Source organism: Eschrichtius robustus, chromosome 4 (assembly GCF_028021215.1).
Source record: "Eschrichtius robustus isolate mEscRob2 chromosome 4, mEscRob2.pri, whole genome shotgun sequence".
Taxonomy (NCBI): Eukaryota; Metazoa; Chordata; class Mammalia; order Artiodactyla; family Eschrichtiidae; genus Eschrichtius; species Eschrichtius robustus.
The window spans coordinates 42,092,973-42,115,937 of record NC_090827.1 but is presented as its reverse complement, the minus strand read 5'-3'; the positions used below and the strand labels follow the sequence as shown (position 1 = coordinate 42,115,937).

The window sequence follows — 22,965 nt, the reverse complement described above, 5'->3', positions numbered from 1 at the left end:
ACACATGGACCACGAAGCTACTTCTCTCAGGTACCATTTCCAAAGGAGATGAAAAACGTTTATTACTATCATTATCATTAATTATTACTATTATTAATAGTAGTTCCAGAAACAGCTGCCATTTATGGAGTCCCAGCTCTGTGCCAAGCAATGTGTTAGGTGCTTCACATAAATACATTACCTGAGTTAATTCACCTGCAGGGTAGGCTGATGGGGTTCTCATCTTACAGATATGAAAATTGAGGCTCACGACCTTGCCCCCCAAAGTACACAGTAAGTGGCAGAGATCAGATTCATGAGAGACCAGATCTGCCCGATACCAAATTTCATGTTCTTTACACAATACTATTGTCTTGGAAAAGCCAAGACAAGGATTCTAACAATTCCTTGACATTCTCATCCCCTGCCCTCTGAAAACACAGCAGAAATACTTTGAAATTGAATAGTTGTATCAACTATGTGGACTGATTAAGATCAAAGACACTGTTTCCTACTGTAAGAGTTCAATTTATGGCATTTTGGAGGATTTATACCCATCCCTGTCCTTTTACCACCACACCCCTCCTCCAACCAATTCAGCTCCATTTCTCAGAAGCAAGCTGCTCCCAGTGACAGAGCAGGACTTTACTCCAGAAAACAGTTTCTCCAAAGAACTCTCTGAGCACCTTATTCCTGGACACCACAGAAAGAGGTGAAATTCATCATGAAGCCAACAAGAGAAAAAAATAGATTGAATGTGAGACACCAATTTTCCTACTGTCACTGGGACAAAATGCCAACAATAGAGTCAATGCCCTCAGCAAAGGACAATTATAAGAATACATTAAACTGCCACTCACAAAAGCATTCCCTTCTGGCCTCACTGCTCCTGTCTACCCTGCGAGTACTCCGGTTCCGCGGACCCAGATCATACACCAGGACTGAGTCCACGAGCACCAGCTAGAGATGTGAGCATGGAGTCACTTAGACACAATGATGACTTCATTACTCCAGTCACAATACAGTACCACTTCTAGTCCCAAAGAGAATACTGGTTTTCAAATATGGATCTCCAATATTCAAACTTGATTTGGAATCCAATGATTCACAACACGCTTTCAAGGATATCATACAGCAGTGGTTCTGAACCCTGGCTCCATGTTAGAATCACCTGGGGAGCTTTTAAAACTTACCCATGCTCACATCCCACCTGGATCCAGGTAAATCAGACTCTCCAGGGGTGGGGCCAGGCTTCCTTTGTTGATTCCGATGTGCACCAAGGTGAGAACCACTATCACAAAGGATGCCTACACTGCACAGGTGCTAAGGAAGTATTTAAGATATTTTATTTCAGCTGCTGGAGTAACAAAAGTAAAAAAAGAAAGAAAGAAGCCTGGTTTTCACCGAACAGTAGTCTGTAAATATAAAGATGACCAATCATATTCTTTCCAAAGAAAGCTCAGGCTCAGAAGGTAATGAGCATTTCGGATCTCAGGGCAAAGTCAGTGATGAGACCCCTCCCTGTGTTGCCCACTCAGTCATCAAGTTACCCTGCTTGACAGACACCATCATCTGCTACCGATCACATGAGATAAGTATTTTGCAGAGCTTGAGAAAAGATTTAAATCTCTATTGAAGGAAACAAAAGAATAATTTGGAAGCTTCCCAAAACTTCATTTATCCAACTGGGTAGAAGAATACTGTGCATTATTGAAAAAGTTAATTGCCCAAATGAGTACTAGTGGATTTCCCAGGAATAACAGCAGGATTTGACTAATTCCCAACTACTATGGGAAGACCCATTACAGAAGAGTTACTGTTCTGAATTAATGAGTAAAAGAATCCAAGCCCTGGTTGCAAAAATAGGTTGATATACTACCCACTTCCTTACCTTCCTTTCATCATTAAAAGAGCCTGGTCATGAACATCCCATGTTGTGCGCACGGTGAGGTACAAAGGGACCCTACCATCATTCTGGGCTTCCACCCTCACTCTCATGATACGAACAAAGGGTTCCATGTGAGAATCTGCAGATTAATTAAGTAAAAAATAGCTCCTTTCTTCTTTTTAAAACAGGGCCACCAAAAAATTAAACCCAAGAGCCTCTTCTTAGATCCACTAGATGGTGCAAGCTCTCCTTTTGGAACAGACTTACCAGGAGGACAAACTCAAGCAGGACATCAAAAATTTACTATGGGCACACCCAAGCAGCCCCTGCACTGCACAGGAGCCTGCATGGGAAGGGTACTTGCTGTCTGAGAATCTTTCTATTTTGCAATTAAAAAAAGCATAAGGAGGGGCTTCCCTGGTGACACAGTGGTTAAGAATCCGCCTGCCAATGCAGGGGACACGGGTTTGAGCCCTGGTCCGGGAAGATCCCACATGCCGTGGAGCAACTAAGCCCATGTGTCACAACTACTGAGCCTGCGCTCCAGAGCCTGCGAGGCACAACTACTGAGCCCAAGTGCCACAACTACTGAAGCCTGCGCACCTAGAGCCCATGCTCCGCAACAAGAGAAGCCACCGCAGTGAGAAGCCCGCGCACCACAACGAACAGTAGTCCCCGCTCGCCGCAACTAGAGAAAGCCCACGTGCAGCAACGAAGACCCAACACAGCCAAAAATAAATAAATAAATAATTTTTTAAAAAATTATTTTTAAAAAAAGCATAAGGAGAATTTTTCTAAATTCTGCATTAGGAGCTCAGGATTTAACTTAATGCCATGGAAAGACTCACTGGAACTAAGATTTACTTCTAGGGGAGTAATGGGAAGAGATGATACTAAAGCCTCAAGACCTGGAGATCTCGGTTGGGTCCAACCACGGCCATAAGCAGCTCTGTGAGCCTGAGCAAGCCACCTAACCTCTCCAGTCCTCAATGTTGGTATCTGAAAAACGAGGAGCTGGGACTAGACCAACTCTGGAATTAGGTCTAGCACTAAAATTCGATGAGTGTGCATAGCGCGTTACGTTTCTATCTCCAATTCAATCTCTGCATTTTAGATGTGGCAAGAACTTTAAACACAAAGGATATGTTTCATGAAGTCCATCCAATCTGAAATTTGTGTAAATTAGATATTAATTCACTTACTGAAAAACTGAGATGTTATTAATTCCTTTACTGAAAAATATCTACAGAGTGCCTACTGGGTGCCAAGCATCGGGCCACCACTGTCAGGGAATAAGGACATGGACACAGATGAGAAACACACACACCGGTCCACACGTAGCTCCCCAACGAAACTGAAATCCAGTGGACTTCAAAGTTCTAAACTTCAAGTTCTAGGAAAAACTGCACAGCTAAATCTACTAGTTGTATTAAAGCATTTAACACAAATATAAATATCACACATCTTACCCAGATAGTTTGATGTCTTGATAACTAACCATGGCGACCATATATTGTCAATTATTTTAAACTTGATATCTCATAGGCAACTCAAGCCAAAAACAATACGGAAAAGTTTGCCCACTTCGTATAATTTCATTATACGAAGATGTGGAGAGAGCACATTTCAGACATGAATCTTAGAGCCATCACTGATTCTTCAATAATATTTTTTGTTCACTTTCCTTCTGCTTCTTTCTGTAAAATATCTATGTCTTCCTTTACATTTTCCCAGCAATATCTGTCTCGAATCTGGTCATTTCCCTTCTGGACCTCCACAACAAATAAACGTTGTCTCACTTTCAGCAAAAGTCACGTCTATCCAATCCTCAGCACCCCTTCGCTCAAGTTCCTCACTTGCCTTCCACTCCATGCCGCCCCAGAGTGCCCGCTGTCAGCGAGACACCAGTTCACCAATCTGACGCGACCACGACAGCTCTAAACCATCCCATCTCTCTTCAGCTTTCTCCTCACTCCCTCATATTTGCTCCACACACACCCCCCACCCCGCACCTGCTCACCACATCCATGTTCACACATTCACTCTTACTCAGAAAACAGTACAATACCTATTATGCACAAGGCAGTGTGCTAGGTATGCTGCCACAATACTTGCTCAATGAAGAGATGAATAAATACACATGTATGGTCTCTACGCTCGTGGCATCTACCTCCTGATAGCACAGGTAAGACATTAAACCCATAACGATCATACGAGGGGATCTTGAAGTGCCACGTGAGTGATACCAGCCAAACTCTTAAGAAGTGAGGAGTGATTGCCTACTTCTGGCTTGATCACGAAGACTTCCAGAAGAAGGTGGCATATGATCAGGATCCTGGAGGAGGAGAAGGATTGGGGTAAGTATAGTCGCAGGAGAAAGGCCGCTCAAGTAGAGGGAAGCAGAAGCACAGGCTTTTAACTAGAAGGCTAATTCGCACTCAGTGTAGAGCAAATGGCCCAGGGGAGCAGGAGAAGAGGGTCTATGGAGAGAGCAGGAGGAAGACACTGGGATTGGCCTGGGGAAGATTCAGAGTCGGGCTCTACCAAGTCTACTTCTGAGTTATTTCTCCAGTACCTTGATGTCTACAGTTCTCTCCCCATTTCCTCCTGGCAATGTGCCAAATGTCATGTTAATACAGATAATAATAATAGTAGTATTACAGTATAGTATTACAGATCAATGAAAGCACTGCTGGGTCATCTAAAATTATGATTTTCCAACAAGTACATAGTAAATACAGAAATCGTTATAATAGAGTTAACGCATACGTATCACGTACTCTGTGCCAGGCATCATTTTAAAGTCATTAAATCCTCACAAATCCTATAAGGTAGGCACTATTATTATCACCCCCCATTTTACAAATGGAAATGAGGAAAATGCCTCAGAGAGCTTAAAGGTTCTGCCCAAGGGCACACAGCCAGCAAGTGGCAGAGCTGAGATATCGACCCTGGCGGCCTGACTCTCAAGTCCACATCATATTAAATCCTTTGCAAAGACCTTATTCACTGGATACCACTACATCTAGGTTTGTGTCAATGAATGAATAAATCTGCCCTCCTCTTTCCTCTCTATTTTAAGTCTGTTTACTCAGGCCAGTATTGTTTTTTGTTTTTATTTGTTTTGGCACAGCATTAGATACAGCAGTGTAGAGACAAGGATGCCCCCAAGACACCATGAAGCTGTCAACACCAAGGTGATGACATCATGAATCCTACGGCCGGTTAGTTCACTATTTGTTCTGTGAACATGCAAAATGGGGGGAAATATTTAGATTTTCATTCATATAACAATATGCCCAGGCCTTGGCTGCACACACACCACGTGCCTTACCTGGAACCTCCGTGTCTACAAAATATCCAAAGACACAGCGTTTAAAGCAGGCTGGAAACTTAGCGCAAGACCTTAGATATTAATTACAAGATTTTCTTTAGGAAAAAAAAAAAAAGAGGTGAATGTTCCAATAGCTTCTATTATAATCTACTGCCACATTCTCAGATGCTTTCCACAATAAATACTAGACATATCATCTTGTTCCACAGTTGGTCCACAAGTGATAGCTCTGGGATAAACAATGGACTCTCCTAGGCTTTTCTATATATTGATAAAGAGAAAAGAATACTTGTGTATGGATCTAAATATCTGTACATGTCATCTTTCCACTTAACGTACGGTATGAGAAGTGAAAAAGTAATAATGGTTACAGTCAACCCGAGAAAATCTGCCCACCTCCTCTTTATTGTGTAACCTCCAGTTACAACCTCCTTTTCCCTTCTGCCCACAGCACCAAAGCACCTGGTAAGACTAGGTCGGCAGTGGAAAGGCAATGCCCTGTAATATTCTGGGATACACATGACATCGGTGAGTGGCCAGGATTCCCACTGCCAAGCTGACAGCATTTCCATTTGAAAGGAGTTTTTATGGTATTGACATCACTGTCTGCATATCTTAACAGCATCACACAGGACAGCGGAGCTGATTTCAGGGTGATGAGTAATAAGTGGTATTACTGGGCAAGTGCTGCCCAGCATCCTGAACAATGAGAGGTACTTCCCTCAATCAAACACCACGCACACATCAGGGGCAGAAACACATTCCTACAACCCAACAATCTTCTTTCACTGCTCAACCTTTAGATACTACAACTAGTAAGTCTTTAAATTATGCAAACTATTTTCACCTATGTTTTCTGCCTTGCTGGCTAAAACAGCTCCAGAGGGGGCAGAGCAGAACCTCATCCCCATTTTTTTTTTTTTTTTGAGAATATATATATACTTTTTCTTTTCTTTTTTTTTTTTTTAACATCTTTATTGGAGTATAATTGCTTTACAACGGTGTGTTAGTTTCTGCTTTATAACAAAGTGAATCAGTTATACATATACATGTCCCCATATCTCTTCCCTCTTGTGTCTCCCTCCCTCCCACCCTCCCGATCCCACCCCTCTAGGTGGTCACAAAGCACCGAGCTGATCTCCCTGTGCTATGCGGCTGCTTCCCACTAGCTATCTATTTTACGTTTGGTAGTGTATATATGTCCATGCCACTCTCTCACTTTGTCCCAGCTCACCCTTCCCCCTCCCCATATCCTCAAGTCTGTTCTCTAGTAGGTCTGTGTCTTTATTCCCGTCTTACCCCTAGGTTCTTCATGAACTTTTTTCTTTTTTTTCTTAGATTCCATATATATGTGTTAGCATACGGTATTTGTTTTTCTCTTTCTGACTTACTTCACTCTGTATGACAGACTCTTATTAGAGGAAAACATAGGCAGAACACTCTATGACATAAATCACAGCAAGATCCTTTTTGACTCATCCCCATTTTAACACCTTACTCACTTGGAAGAGGCTTCACGGCTTCGCAGACTGTTGTTATCTACCTTCTTGTCTGATGTTCCCCAGTCCTGGGAAGCTGACGGGGGGGATTACTACGCGTGAAAAAACTGAATCCTTAAGTGAGTTAAGGTCCTTGCGATCCCACATAAAACTAGAACCTATGTCGTCCAAATCCTACTTCAATAGAAGAGCATAAACAGCCAAAGGGCCAGCAGAAGGCACAGATCAGTATGATCACCCGAGTGTGGCCCTTGGAGCGCCTGGGTGTTGGCTAAAGTGTGAACTCCTGGGCCTCAAGCTCACCCATGAAAGCCACATACCCAGCCCTCGGGAGTTTACAAGTAAGAAGTTCCCAGGGAACTGTTTTCGCACATTTACGTTTGAGAACCTCTGACACTGAGAATTAGAACAAAGAGGGAAATAACTCTATGAACAACTGAATTGACATCCCATTCTGAGGGAAAGAAATAAGGGAAGAGTAAATCCAAAGTCATGCTGTCTATGAAATAATGTAAAAATCTGCTAAGGAACAATAAGCATATTATCTAAAATCAAAGCACGATAGTACTAAAAATGGTAAAAAAAAAAAACAAAAACAAAACAACACAACTCACTGTCCAGTAACATACAGGGCCATGGGAGGGACATCTCATTTAGAGACTCAGCTGGTTCAGTTAACAGGTGATACGTATTCAGTACTAAGTGCCAGAGACAATAAGCTCTCTCAATGCGGCATCTCGTTTATTCCTCCCAAGAACCCAATAAGGTAGGTGTTATTACCCGCAGGTAACACATATACACAGATGAGGGCACTTGCCACAAGGCGCTGCTAGCTAAATCGCCAAGAGTCAGAACTCCAACTAAGGTCAATCTCAAAAGCCATTTTTCTCAACGTGAAGCTAGATTGCTTCCCCGAATTGTATTAATCACATATAATGCATTAACAGAATGTATTAGATTGCACATACTTTCAGTTTTCAATTAATAAATCAAGTATTTCCAAGTCAAAGCCTCTTATAACTGTCACTGAAATCTTCTAGGTCTGTTTACTAGCTGGGTCTCGTTGGATAGAGCAATTATTAATTTAGGCTGTCTCAAGCTTGCCCGCTTAATATGATTTTTTTCGATCCAAGTTTAACAGTGTCACATAGCTGCAGGCCCACGACAGGACTGGGCCTCTTAATTACCTCATTTGACTGCCCTTACTGATGGACGACAGTGACAGTCACAACATCTGGCCCCTCTGTTTCCACAGAACTCTCCTGTGGAGTCCAGGGTAACAGGAGACAGAATGATTGCTTGGGCTCTGTCCCCGCCATCCCAGATCCTCAGTCACCCCTGGGTCCCCAGCATCGGACAGGAACCACAATGCTATATATGAGCTTGAGGTGGCACCAGGCGCCCCAAGCCTTCCTGCTGAGCTCACACATCACAGCGCACGGCTGCCCCTGCTGCCAGCTGGCCCTGGAGGGACCCCTCCCTGCCCTGGAGCCCACTAGAGCCGCCTCAGAGGCTGTGAGGCCACGACAGCAGCTTCCAAGAGGAATAACCTCATTTCACCAGGACACGCCTGAGAGCCCTTCCCCTCACACAGACCGGCATCTGTGGGCCCAGGTGGGCACACAGCTATACTTTCAGCGCAGTGGAGAAGAGAATCATTCCAAGTAACTCATTTACTCCAGGCATGGTGAGAAACAAAGTTCCATATGAACAAGGACAGTTCAACATCACTGCAGGAAGAGGATAAGGAGCTAGCAGAAAACAGAGCAGGATAACATTTGGGAGCCTTCAGTGATTGCAGAGGTTGCATCAATAAGGTAGAGAATGCATTTGAAAAAGCAAATTGTTGAAATGCATAAATAGAAATATGAAAGGGAGAGACCAAAATATGATCCCACTACAGTTTTCGGTACGGTTCACCCCAGAGCTGGAGTCTAGTGTAGAGCTCCATGACTCAACGGAAAACTATAAAAGATTCAGCAAAGAACCACCAGACTTGAAAAATAAAATCTCAAATTTCCAGGGCCAAGGTGGCATCCTAATTTCCTCCTTCTTCCAATTTCCCACTGAAAGGGGAATGACCTGATCGAAGAAATTTTACAGCATTATTGGAAACCAGACATAAAACGTCACGGTATTTGCCTTCTGGAGGTGACACAGATGATAGCAGAGTGATGAAGGGCACCAACCTGCTAGGCATCCAAAAATGCAACAGGAAGTCTGCCAGAAGAGCAAGTAGGGGACTTGTCTCTATGCTCTTGCCACCCCGAGCCCCCTCCACCATCTCCCAGACAAGAGATGCGTGGAGAAGGACGGATATAAGTGACAGTTAAGTGACAGGCTGCTCCGTCCACTCCTCGCTGGAGACGAAACACCGGCAGAAGGGACCAGTGTAAACCTCCTCTACACTCAGCACCCAATTATAGCTCATTAACACTCATTAACGGTGATAATTTGAAGACGGTACGCAATTGCTCTTAAAATCTTCAGTCACTAGTTTCACTGGGCATGAAAGTCAAAAACATCCCTGGCTAGTGGGAGCCCCACTGGACTCTAAAGGGGTCCCAGCCCACCACACCCACAGACACACAAAGAGCAAGTGGGCGACTCACAGGTGTGGCTGTTCCCAGCCTCTCAAAATTTCCATCTTTTCTTCTCTAGTCCCCAAAAAACTTCCATCCATCAGCCTAAGTCAATAAGCCATGAATTATTGAGCTCACAGGATATAGATCATGAATATGTATGTGTGTGTTTGGAAGATGAGATTCTAAAACAAATGGGCTCCACAGTGGCTTATAAGAAGCCAGCACACATGCATGCCTTGGCTGAAACTAGTCTACCTGTGTATATTGTTCAAACATGGTTTTAGCACACAAGAGATGGTGGAAAAAATCAGTGTTTCTGGTGGGTTTTTTGCTCTGTTTTTCCAAGTGCACGTGTATGGAATAATTTGCTGAATGAAACACTGCTGGCTGCTCTCCGCAAAATCCAAAGGTACGGGCTTTCTTTGAGGTCATGGTTATTGCAGCTAGCGCCTGTGAGCTGCCATCGGAAAAGAATGGTGTGTCATTATTTTTCCTTCCATCCATCCTTTACTTCAGCACAGTCCCCTCAAGGTCTCCACCTCCAACCACCACAGAGAGCCCCAAACTTCTGCCCTAATTCCCTCACAGTCTCCAAATAAAGGAGCCAAAATAACCCACAAAACAGAACATCCTAGTTTACAAGATACTTGACAGAAATAATATGACGGAGCCCAGCATGCTCTGCATGCAACTCCGCCCCCTCTTGTAACCTTGCTGGGGCCAGGGCAGCACTGAAGCCATCTTTGGCTGCTACTGCCAACCATCCACCGGTCTCCCACCAGCCCAGGGCCCCTAATCGACAACCTGGACAAAGATTCCTCTAAGCTGGTGACAAAGCCAATCAGCCTGCTCCACTTCTGGCCTTGTCTGTGGCTCCTCAGCCTGATCACTATGTTCAAAAAAAAAAAAAAAAAAAGGGGGGTTGGGGGGCGGCATCTCTCTCTACCTGGAGACTTTCTTCTACTATTACCATCATCCTCAAACATTTATTGATCACCTAAAATGTCCAGGACACCATGCTACCCCCTATTGCCAGGATCAGCACTTTTTCTATAAAGGGCCAGAAAGGAAATATTTTAGGTTTCACAAGTTACATACAGTCTCTGTCATATAGTCCTTAAAACAAAAATCTTGGAAAAGCGTAAAAAAATTCTTTTTAAAAATTGTGGTAAAGTACACATAATATAAAATTTGCCATTCTAACCATTTTAAAGTGTACAGTTCAGTGGTATTAAGTACATTCATATTGTTGTGCAACCAATATCACCATCCACCTCCAGAACTCTTTCCATCTAACAAAGCTAAAACTCTCTACCCATTAAACAACTCCCCATTCTCCCCTCCCACAGCCCCTGGCAACCACCATTCTAATCTGTCTCTATGAATTTAAGTGTTCTAGATACCTCATGGAAGTGGAATCATACAGTATTTGTCTTTTTATGACTGGCTTATTTCACTTAGCATAATGTCCTCAAGGTTCATCCATGATGTAGCATGTACCAGAATTTCCTTCCTTTTTAAAGCTGAATAATATTCCATTGTATGTATATACCATGTTTTTGTCTAATCATTCATCTGGAGACGGATGTAAAAACCATTCTTAACATTCAGGATATAGAAAAACAGGCCACAGGCCAGACCTGGCCCACAGGTCGTAGTTGCCAAACCCTGCTATAGAGGCACCAAAAAACATACAACACAAACCAGAGGTTCTGAAATTTTCTCAGTCTCTGGCACTTTCAGTATATCAGTAATTTTTCACAGCACCCCTAAGCCAAAAGAAATACCCAACCATCCCATCTATTAAGGGTTTAAGTCCAAACAACTTACTATGTGGTTAGGTCCTAACAACTTAACTCCTGTTGGGCACTCGAACCTCAGAATCAGACTGGACACTGCCAACCTCACACCCTGTTCCATGTGGATTTTCATGTGATACTTGCTTTTAAGCACAGCACCCAACAAAAACTTGGTTTTGCAAAAAGTATGCCCATATTGAAAGGAATGTATATTTAATGCAGAAACTGGCTTATTTCAAGTTAGTTAATTCACGTGGTGTCCAACAGGTGTCACTGTATTTCCCTCATAAACATAGGCACTTTTCACTGAGTTCTCCCACCAAGAAGCCCAGGGTTCCTTGGCACACTGTTTGGGACCTGCAGATAGAGACTATTCCAGGGGTTTCAGATAGAGGTGGGGAAACAAGAGTCAAATACTAAGAATATGCTGAACAAGAGACAGTAGCATATGCTCAGTGTCAAATGACCACTGACAGACACTGAGCTACAGATTCTAGACAAGAGACAGCCTAGAGCCCCAAAGTCAGGGACAGCTGCAGGCAGGAGTGGGATTTAGGCTGCCCCTTGAAGAGAGAGTAAGACCCGACAGGAGAAGAACAAGCGAAGGGAACAGACTAAGTAGAGAAGAGGCCCCGACGTAAGAACGAGGTGGGTGGGAGGGGGGCCCTGGAGCCGCGTGCACACTGAGGAGACCTAGGAAATGAGCCACTCAAGGTTTCAGAGGAAGGTGGTGCATTTAAAGATGTGTTTAGAAAACTTAATCCAGCAGCTATGGGTGCAACAACCTGAAGAAAGAAGTCGTAGCAATGAGACCCATGTCGAGGTGTGGTCGAGGTATGTCCTACATGGACACTGTTGGGAGAAGAAACAAAAAGGATCAGACTAAAGAACCTTATGGGAAAAGGCTGGCCTTGTAGCAGGGGGGAGCATGAGAAGAGATTCAAGAATAGTCAAGGTTTCTAGACCAGGTAACTAGGGGAAATGATGTCATTCACACAAAGGAATTGTGCAGAGGCTGCGCTCAGGTGGCCCGGAAAGAGAATATGAGTGTTGCTTTTGATATTCTACGTCTGAGGGCATGGCAGGTCACTCAGGCCAAGGGATCCAGCTGGTGGTTGATCAGCAGAGCCCAAGCCCTGGGCACGCCCACACGTAGGGCAGGGAAGGAGAGAGGTCAGATAGACTCTGAAGGAGAACAGGAGAGTCTGGAGGGTGGCGGTCAGAGGGAAAGCAGGCAACTCTGGTCCAGGAGTCAGAAGCCTCAGGTTTGTAAATAAAGCAATTCTTTAAAATCCCAATATTTCAAACAAATGTTTAAAGTGCATTTAACGATGTGGCAAGAGGAACGCTGGCGGTTGTACCCGGGGAGCAGCAGTCTGCTCTCTCAGGTACTTTGGAGGATCTGACGCTTGGTGATCGGGACCATCTCTTCTCCTTGGAACCCTTACTCCCTGCATCCCTACTTTCCCCAGCCCCTTCACTTCTCTTGAACGTCCTTCCTTTCTGATTTTTCAGTTCCCCACCATGCTTCCCAAAATGCCAGTGTACCCGCCAACCTAACTTTGTCCCCACCGGACTGTCCCTGAGCCCCTCATCATTGGAAGCCCCCTGCACTGAAACTCCTTGCTATGGACGTAAGAGCTCACCTGCCCTGGGAGTCAGGGTAGGGCCCTTCCCCAGCCCCCACCCTCCTGGGCCTCCCCTGCACAGCCACACTCCGGGTGTAGTGTATCCAAACACAGCCTCCGAGCCTTGGCTCCTGCCAGCGCTCTGTCCCCGGATGTCCTTCCCCAGCTGCTCACCTTCACGGCTCAGCACCCAGTCGCTCTCCCTAATCACCCACGCCGTGTCACAGCACACCCCTCACCCACCCGGCCCTGCTGCCTTCTCTGTCATGGCACTCATCTTAGTCCACCTTGTCTGAAGTTTGTGGTTGGCCTGTCCGTCTCCTGGGTCCCAGATCACAAGCTCCATAGAGACGAGAGGGGTTTTCAGTCACCTCCATCTCCCCACAGGGTCTGATCACGTGTTTTGCACCCAGCACACACTCACCAAGTGGTCTTTGAACACACGATATTACCCTCTGCCTGCATATGAGATGGCAGACTCTGTCCTGGAGTGAGTACCATAATACCTTTGCGTGTGACAGTACACTGCTTTCAGAATGCTCTCATGGAATGGACTTGAGGACACAGGGAGGGGAAAGGGTAAGCTGGGACGAAGTGAGAGAGTGGCATGGACATATATACACTACCAAATGTAAAATAGCTAGCTAGTGGGAATCAGCTACATAGCACAGGGAGATCAGCTCGGTGCTTTGTGACCACCTAGAGGGGTGGGATAGGGAGGGTGGGAGGGAGATGCAAGAGGGAGGGGATATGGGGATATATGTATACATATGGCTGATTCACTTTGTTATACAGCAGAAACTAACACGACATTGTAAAGCAATTATACTCCAATAAAGATGTTAAAAAAAAAAGAATGCTCTCATGTTTGAGGCAAGAGGAGTGTTACTATCCCCACTGTGCAGCAGAGGAAAATGAGACTCAGAGAGGTTAAAAGCTTTGCACAAGGTCACACAGCAGTAAATACAAGAGCCGGGATTAGAACCCAGATCTTCTGACTCATGGTCTAGAACTCTTCCACCACACACCCTGCCTCTGTGTGAATCCGTGTAATGATAAGCTTGACTTGGTGATGGTTACCTGTGCTTGAGATATTGCTTTGCTGCTTATTCATGTCTCTTATGTTGTTGGCATATCCGCCTGTCACATTAAAGTCTAACTATGTTTTAGGTTCCAGAGGATAACGATCAATATACAGACTTAGGTGGTAACTCTGAACTGTACTTTCTTACGTGTTTCTAGAAAATTTTAAGCCGCAATTTACTTAAGCACTAAACCCAAACACACTCTTACAGTTGCCCTCTTTCGCTGCTGAGCAACACTCTACAATGCTGAAGCGAGTACAGACGTGTGCTGATGGTTCCCATTTGCCCGTGCATATCCGCTCTTCATCTTTTCCACCCTGCTCTGAGCCCCAATTCACCTGTATGCACCAATTTTCTCCACGATTCCCTTGCCACCTGGATTCCATTTGGGTTCACCCAGTGGAGTCCAGCAGGAGATCGGAGGCAGGGAGGAGAGTGAAGTTTGGCTATTTATTTCCCTGACTCCCTCCCAGATTGGCTGTGACCCACGTCTGAGGTTCTTGGTTCTTATCAGGGGGTCTCTGCATATAGCTCTCGGACCCTTTACGCACAAATCCGGTCTCAGGGTGGTGACCGTGGTAAACCTGCCCAGAATATGGCCACACATTCTTTGACATTCCTATCATCAAGATGTGGGGTCTATGTCCTCTCCCCTTGAAAGTGGGTGGGCTCTGCGACTACCAGGAACAATAAAACATGGCAGAAGTGACACTGTTTCAGTGCGCAGACTGGCAGCTTCTACCAAGGGATGCTAAGGCAGAACCGTTCTGGGAGACGCAGGCCTCCTCTGAAGGCCTTTCTCACACTGCACAGAAGTCTCGGACACTCCGGCCAACCTCTCCCCGCTCCCTTTACCAGGGGTCAGGTTTGCATTGCAGTCTGACAGCTCCCCCAGCCTTCCCCACCTTGCTTCCTATTTTCTCTCTCACAAGCACTTCCCCTAATAAAATCCTTGCACATTTAATCCTACCTTGGCATCCTCTCCTCTGAGGACCCAGACTAATACAGCCATCCCAATAAATATTCAGCCTTGAAAACTGAGCTTTGATATTAAACATATAAAGACAGTAGAACTAGCTTTTGCTGAATAAGGGCGGCCCCAATGTACGGAAAATCCCGAATGAACTTTTTGGCCAACCCAATGCAATGTGATGTCTGTATGTATGGCTGGATCTAATTCCTAAATGACCTATATTAACACGGTATCATTTTCTTTAATATGACTTTTACAAAGTATGATTTTCACCTATCTCCAGAAATGTATCCTTCCCCAGATGTCCAAAATAGGTTCCCAATCCCTCATCCAAAACCTGGAGACCATGTGCATTTTGGAATTCAAAACTTTTCAGAAAGTAATATGTACATCTGCCATAGTTGACATAACAAACCCAGCAGGTCTGGCGCAAAACTCTACCATCAAATACATTAATACAGCAAGTCCCCTACATATGAACAAGTTCTGTTCCGAGAGCACGCCCATAAGTCCAATTTGTCCGTAAGTCCAAGAAAGTTAGCCTAGGTACCCAACTAACACAATCGGCTAATTAGTACTGTACTATAATAGGTTTGTAATACTTTTCACACGAATAATACATAAAAAACAAACACAAAAAATAAAACATTTTTAATTTTACAGTACAGTACCTTGAAAAGTCTGCCAGACACGTGAACCAACTTATGTGACTGGACACGCAAACGCACATTTGCATCTTTGAAAATTCTCAACTTGCAGGTTCGTATGTAGGGGACTTACTGTACTATGTCCTCCATGAAACATACAAACATTAACACAAGTGGTATAAAAATAAATAGCCTGGAGACAGTGCAGGTATGGGTTTGCCACCAAAGGAGTTCAGCAAAGGTGGGACTGCACTGCCATACGAATGATTAAAAACATTCAGTTTTCAGGGCTTTTTGAATTTCTGAGTGTGAATAAGGGATTGTGGGCCTATATATGCACACTAAACTATGCAGCCCTTTAAAAAAAAAAAAAAACCAGATACTCCTTTGCACCAACACAGAAGAATAAACGGCCATCCCCCAGCGCGGGATGAAGACGGCGCCCAGCAGGACCCGTGCAGAGGCAGGGTGACGTTACGCGTCTCCAGAGAGGGCAGAAGAAAGGTGGAGACGATCTTCACCTGTCAAAGCCCCACGCCCACCTTTTACTGCCCTTCAACCCTTTGTAACGACTTCATCTCTGGTTAAGAAATGCTGTGGAAATATTGTTTATGAGTATTGACTGTGGTGTGGGAAAATTTTTAAACCTGGATTTATCTATACTATTTATGAGACAGAGAAAGTTCACCCCTGCAAACTGCCTCCGTTGATTGCAGGCAACTAAAATGCTAGACGTAAATTGGGAGCTGAGATAGTCCACAAAGGAAGTTTATGTAGGGTATAAAATAAGCCTCAAGGCGAAGGACTCTGAATATGAGAAATGTGGACCGGAGCCGCTCCAGTAGCCCTGAGACTTCTGGGTGTCCCTTCCCGGGTCAAAGGCAAGGACACAGGGTGTGTCTGCTCCCACTGGGAGCTCCTCAGAAACACCCAGCCCTGCACTTCCCTCCTCCGCCCTGAGCCCCTGTCCTGCCGCTCACAAGAGGCTCTTCTCTTCATCAGCCACATAGGGAGCTGAGAGCCAGCGGAGAGGCCGTTCACCTTCCTCCTCTGCCCTGCTTCCTCCTAAACCTCCTCATTCTAAGTGATAAAAACACAAACAATGAAAGATGAAGAGCAGGGAGAGAAATAAATTAGGAAGGAAATATTCTCCCTAGTCGCTACATAGCCCTGGGAGGAATGGTCTGCAATGGGTAAAAGTTAAGGAATCTTATTAGGGATGGGAAATTCAAATCTAGTAACTCCACTTAGTATTTTATATATTCAGTATTGACTGTTTTTTCCCACAATAAGCCTGTATTAACAACTTCATGATTTTTCAATCTCATATTTTAATTATGGGCATAACTGAGAACAATGTGAGTTAACACATGTAGGTGCTGTTATTTTTCTCTAGGAACCACTGTCTGGGAATGTACTGAGTGCCAACACTCTGCCCAGCACTTTAACAAACATCATTCCATACTTGTGCTGTTTATTCAACCCCCAGGTCTAAGGGACTGGAGATTCAGCACTGGAGATTCCCCAGGAAACAAAACGGGTGTGAGCCTTACCCTCAAGAAGCAGGCAGAGCACTGTGGAGACATTACACAAGGTCCTGCACATTGAATGATTTAATTCCACTCGTGGTAAGTGCTGTGAAGGAGAAGTACTCAGGGACCAGTCAGAGCCTCCTAACAGCTCTCTGAGGTGGATCTCATCCTCGATTGTGGATAAAGAGTTATCATTAATATTTGTAACATTAAGGTATGCTAATTATAATAACATAAAATGTCCTGAACAAATAATAATTACAATTATCACTATTATAATAATGACTTGGGAAATAATTTTATATCAGCCGGTCAATGAGAAAAAGGATGGGAATAAATGAGGAAGAAAGTCTAAATGCGCGAGAGAGTACGTGGATAATTACTGTCAAAGAATTTCCAGGGCACCATTCTATTCCCCCATAAAGGAAAATTCCTCCATGCAGGGGCTTAGAGACCTTCAGACACCCACCCCTCCTCCAGAACAGCAAGGTACTAACAGAAGGACAAGGTAGAAACAAATACAAGGTTTGTATTTTCCAGAGATGTGTCCCATATCTTCCAAGACAAATTTAATTTCAAAGACTTGGTTCCTTGGTTCCCATAAACCAGTGAAATAACCTGGGACCCTCAATATGTTCAAACCACATCCAAGATTACCTCCTGAACCCAGAAGTAACACAAAAATCCTAGTCAGACCAAGTACCCTGTTTGTTTTGCAAAATATTGCTACTGTGCTCAAAAGGCACTAAATGGTAAGAGGTGAACATCTTCCACCAAGACCTGCTGCTCTAAACGAGAACTCCCATCAGCACCACAGCCAGGCTTCAAAGTTGCCATGATCAGGTGTTCTTGGTTTCTATAAAATGTGAGCCCATGGAAATGGAATGTCCAGATATACAAAGGTGGGCGTTCTATCAGAAGGCATGTGATATGTTGTTCTTTGCTTCTCTCCCTGCCAGGGCTGTCAATGCCAATAACTTGACAACGATCCTCTGAACTAAGTACTGTATATCTGTCTTAACCTAGTGAAAAAAAAAAAACTCCTTAAAATTAGAATGCTAGGTCCACGATGTCTCCTGACAGCTCACAATAGAAAAGATATCAGTTGATTTATTCTATAAAATGAGAGCGTCATAAGGAATTCAGAGTGATGCTAATGAGACAGCCAACCTTTGATGGGACCTTCACTTGGCTTCACTTTAATTTTTGCTGTCACAAAGCTGTTATAATAAAAAACTATGTTCTATTAAGTAGATGGCAGCTCCAGGGCACTTGTGCCACCAGTGCCCCTCTCCACGTCCACAGGAAGCCTCACACTCTCTATGACAGACTTCTTAAGCTCAGAGGACAGCTTCACAGAGAGTTCCAAGTAGCCACTACCTATGAACTCAAGTAGACACAAGAGCCAGTCCAGTTGCCAATGCTTGTTTAGACTCCCTTACTTGACATTCACAATGTCCTGTTCTACGACATCAAATGGATCCCATCAGACTTAAGCTGTTGCCATCATTAAGACCTGTAATTGATACTGGTAAGGAATATGGATGGAATGAGAAGGAAAATAAGGCTAAAGTCACCATCAAGTCAATTACACTGTGTTCGCCTTCCTCAGTTTCCATCCGTTGTACTAGAAACAGGTAAAAGATTACATCAGCCAATCACTGACCTTATGGAGAGCTGGAGCCAAGACTGGTACCAAGAATCCATTGTAAATATAATTGACAAGCTGATTACGAATCAAGGGGTGAGCCACCTAAGAGAGAAACAGTAGTCATGAAAAAGATAACGAGCGCAATCTTTAGGTCTTCTTAAACTCAAACATTTCTGTGTACATCCTGAATTCAAGAAGGAAATCCAAATGTTGGCCATTTATTCCATGGTTAAAGAAAACTCAGACTTCAAACCAACATGTAATTTTTCCAGATGGTTTATCCCATTATAAACAGCCTGGACCTTCAAATTTTAAAACAGGTAATTTTAAGTTTCTATCTGAAAAAACAAGAATAAAGACTGATTATGTATAGGGACTCATAAATTGAAGTTGACAAACTGGAAAGTATAATTTTTGCTCCATAACTTCGTCTATGTCCTATCTCAACCTGTGACTAATTAAAAAAATAATAAGAACTGTCAAAATAGACAATTAAAAACATTCATTTTGGTAGCAGAAAAAAAATTCTCATTTTGAAATGCATTTTCTGATAATCATTTATATTGGGGAAGAAAGCATTTAGAAAATTTTTTCATAAAAAATAGATACTGTTAAAAAGCAGAAAACATTATCAGAGGTACAACACTTCCTATATTTAATTTTCAAAATATATTTAGCATGGATAGCCTTACTAATATCTTTTATAATTACAACCATCCCTGGGTGTCTGTAGGGAACTGGTTCCTGGATGCCCACCCCCACCAGCATACCAAAGGCGGCAGATGTTTAAGTCCCTTATATAAAGTGGCACAGTATTTGCATATAATCTACACACATCTTCCCATATACTGTAAATCATCTCTAAATTACTGTATAATACCTAATACAATATACATAGTTGTAAATACAATGTAAACGCTGTGTAAAGAGTTGCTGGTACACAGCAAGTTCAAGTTTTGCCCTTTGGAACTTTCTGGATTTTTTTCGAAATATTTTCAGATCCTCTGTTGGTTGAATCCACAGCTGTGGAACCTGCAGATACAGGGGTCAACTGTAACCTATTCACTTATACCCCCAAACAAAAAATCTTAAAAGTATATGGCTTCAGTCTCAAAATATGATACAAAATATATAATTTCTCTGTTCTTAACCATGCCCGTTAGCTTTCTCCTTCTCTAAAAAAATAAAAATAGCATCAAACAATAAAGTAAAAAGCAACTTCTAGGGAAGTGAGGCTAGATCTTTAAATTACTGACAATCTCTCTGTGTGTGTACATTTGGGGAGAAACTAATAGTTCCATCTTTTTTATTTCCACATTCTTCTGCAAGAAAATATTGTCAGACTGTAATATTAAAGGAAAAAATAACTTCAGATGTAATCCATTTATCTTATACATAAATAAAATTTCCTTTGCCTTAGCAATAAAAATGAGATGGGAACTAAAGTAATTTACTTGCATTTTCTTCCAGAAGCTATTTCTTTATTTGGTAGATACACAGATTATAACTAACATTTTTCACCTTACAATCACCATAAAGAAAATTTGATTTCTTAATAAATCCAATATTAAGGTAATATTTGTGCTATATAGAAATAAAACATTTTTTGATGAAAACCTACTACACCCTTGAGTATATATAAAATCTGTTTTTTTAATTGAAAACAGTAACAAGAAATCTGAAGGTAAAAATCTAATCAAAAAGCCAATATACTAGAGTTCAGTGGTTATTTGTTCCCCGAAGCAGGCCAATTTCAAACCAAATTTAATTTGTGTTGCTAAGAAGATGCTTAACTTCTTCTAAATTCAATTGGAATAACAATATTCTTTATGCAGTATGCACCATTAAGCAAAATAAAGTGTTTTCCTTTGTAGACTCCCAAGAAGACCTTCAAGTAAAAGTGGTATAATTTGGAGTACTTAGAAACCTAAAAATATCTATTTACTGAGTCAGGCATTCAACTTATTTTTGATGGTTAAGCGGATAATCAAAACAGAATTAGCACTTTTTATAACGAAGGTAAAGAAAATCTACTCTTTTTTTCTCAATTGAAACTTCCCAGAAACCTATAAACTAACTCTTTTACTCATTTGAGAACATTCAGTAGGCTTAAAGTAAAGCATCAGTATTCCATAAAGGTTTATTGAAATAAGAAAAGGAATGTTTATCAACTGATCCTTCACAACGCTGGTATCCTGAATGGACCATGACGAAGGGTTCCTTGCCTGCTCCTACCTGAATGACGGCGTTGCAGAACTCAAGGGAGTTCATGAACTGGACCAGGGGAGGGAGCAGGAGCCAGTCGTCCTTCAGAAGGCAGTGCCATTCCTCATCTTTCTCTTCCAGCTTGGTAGGCAGGGAAGAGTAGAGACCACTGAGCCCGGTCGCAAGCACCTGTGTTCAGAAATAAAAACGTTAATAAACACTTCCCCCAGGTTCTTAACCTGCAACAAACAGCTCCCAGGTGATGCCACTGCCACTGGTCCAGACCGTACTTTAGGTAGCGAGGTATTCCAGCATCAGAGGCTGTCAGCTAGGAAGGATTCCACAGCTGGAGGCAGGAGGGAAGGACAACTCCAGCAGAGGGGACAGAAGCACCAGAGGTCTTCGGCTAATACCTACGCAATGCTCCAGGTTGTTTAATCTCTTATGTGCCAGGCCTACGCTGGGCAGTGGTAGAGGGAGTGAGGGAGACACATGCAAGATGAAGAAAACATGATTCCGGCACCCAAGGTATGCAGGAGAGGAGCGAACTCATAAACAATGCGTTCTATTACACGACACTGAGTGCACACACAGAGATGACCCACACCCCCCGTCCATGGGGACACACCCTGGACTGAGGTGGCCCGGGACAGAAGATCTCACACGAGCAGCATGAGTAGCTTTATGAGAAAGATTCCTGCAGGCATGTTAAAGCTCATGACTGACACGTGCATGTTTCCAGTTTAGAGAGCACTTTCATCTCATCTCCACAAATTATAGTAAGAAGAAAGAACTGGGGGTCACGGGTCAGTTAGATGTGACGATACTTCAAACAGAGCTAAAGCGGGTCTAAACTGAAGCATCAGCAGTGGGAAAAAGAGGAGTAAAGAAAGGAGAGGATCACATGTAAGGTGGACATGAGGGTGATCTAACTATCAAATCTACCTATCCAGTATTAATCCAAAGCTCACAAGGTTTACTTTCTTCCCCTGCTCGGTTTCTAAATGACACTGACAGTGTTTGGGCTCAGTAAGTGATGGTGAGTGAGAACTCCAAACTGTCACTTTATCCAGCTTGGTCATTAAGAAAATGCTGATGCATTAAATTGAGACAGAAATATAGAAAAAGAACACACATGTTGACTGCCTATTAGTTTTATCTTGTGGAGAACAGGACCAAGGAAAACAATGAATTTCACAGTACGGGGAAGTGATGCTAGCCTAATAGCACCTTAGGGCTCCTGGTCTGGTAGATGTGCAAAGGATGGACAGGAAGTGCCCAGAAAGAAACACAGAAGTGATTTATAAAAGGTGTTGCTCTAGGGTAAATCCTGAGGTCGTAAGGAACTCAAATGGGATAGAAACATTCAAGAAAACATTCCATTCCGAGTTACGCCCAGAAAAGAAACAGCAAAGTATTCACTGATCTCACAGTCTAATAAGAGATGAACAGGCAATTATAACAGTGTAATAAATGCTCAAACTACATAATAGAAAATACGTCACCACGGATAGACAAACCCAGACTTGGAGTGTTGGGAGCAGGAAATGTTCTCAGAAGAAGTGATGTTGGGCTCCCCTGGTGGCGCAGTGGTTAAGAATCCACCTGCCAATGCAGGGGACACGGGTTCGAGCCCTGGTCCAGGAAGATCCCACATGCCGGGGAGCAACTAAGCCCGCGCGCCACAACTACTGAAGCCCGTGCATCTAGAGCCCATGCTCTGCAACAAGAGAAGCCACAGCAATGAGAAGCCCACGCACCGCAACGAAGAGCAGTTCCCGCTCACTGCAACTAGAGAAAGCCCGCGCGCAGCAACGAAGACCCAATGCAGCCAAAAATAAATAAATTAAATAAATAAATTTTTTAAAAAAAAGAAGTGATGTCCAAGCTGCTGAAGAATGAATAAGAGTTAGCCAGAAAAAGAATGTTGGAAAGAAGAATATTCCAAGCAGAGGATGTACAAAAGCTCAAAGGAGCAAGAAAAGATGGCACCTTCTGGAACTAAGAGAAGTGCAGTATTACTGGAGCATAGAGTTAGAGGTGGGAGAAGCCTGGCGAGGTACGCTGGAGCCAGATCCTGCAGGGTTCTGCAGGACAGAATACAGAGCTGGAGCCCCGTGGAGAGTCCAGCAGACAGTGTGTGGGTCTGATACCTACGAG

General features: G+C 43.4%; 1 protein-coding gene across 1 annotated transcript in view; it reads right to left on the bottom strand.

Moving 5' to 3' along the window:
* Window positions 1-22,965, bottom strand: part of FHIP1A (FHF complex subunit HOOK interacting protein 1A) — a 101,052-nt gene that overhangs the window by 56,738 nt on the left and 21,349 nt on the right. Inside the window, exons 3-4 of the mRNA XM_068542624.1 lie at window positions 20,836-20,994; window positions 18,616-18,702 (exon numbers count right to left, since the gene is read on the bottom strand). Of these exons, the coding sequence (XP_068398725.1) occupies window positions 18,616-18,702; window positions 20,836-20,994 (246 nt within the window). The remainder of the gene's footprint in view (window positions 1-18,615; window positions 18,703-20,835; window positions 20,995-22,965) is intronic.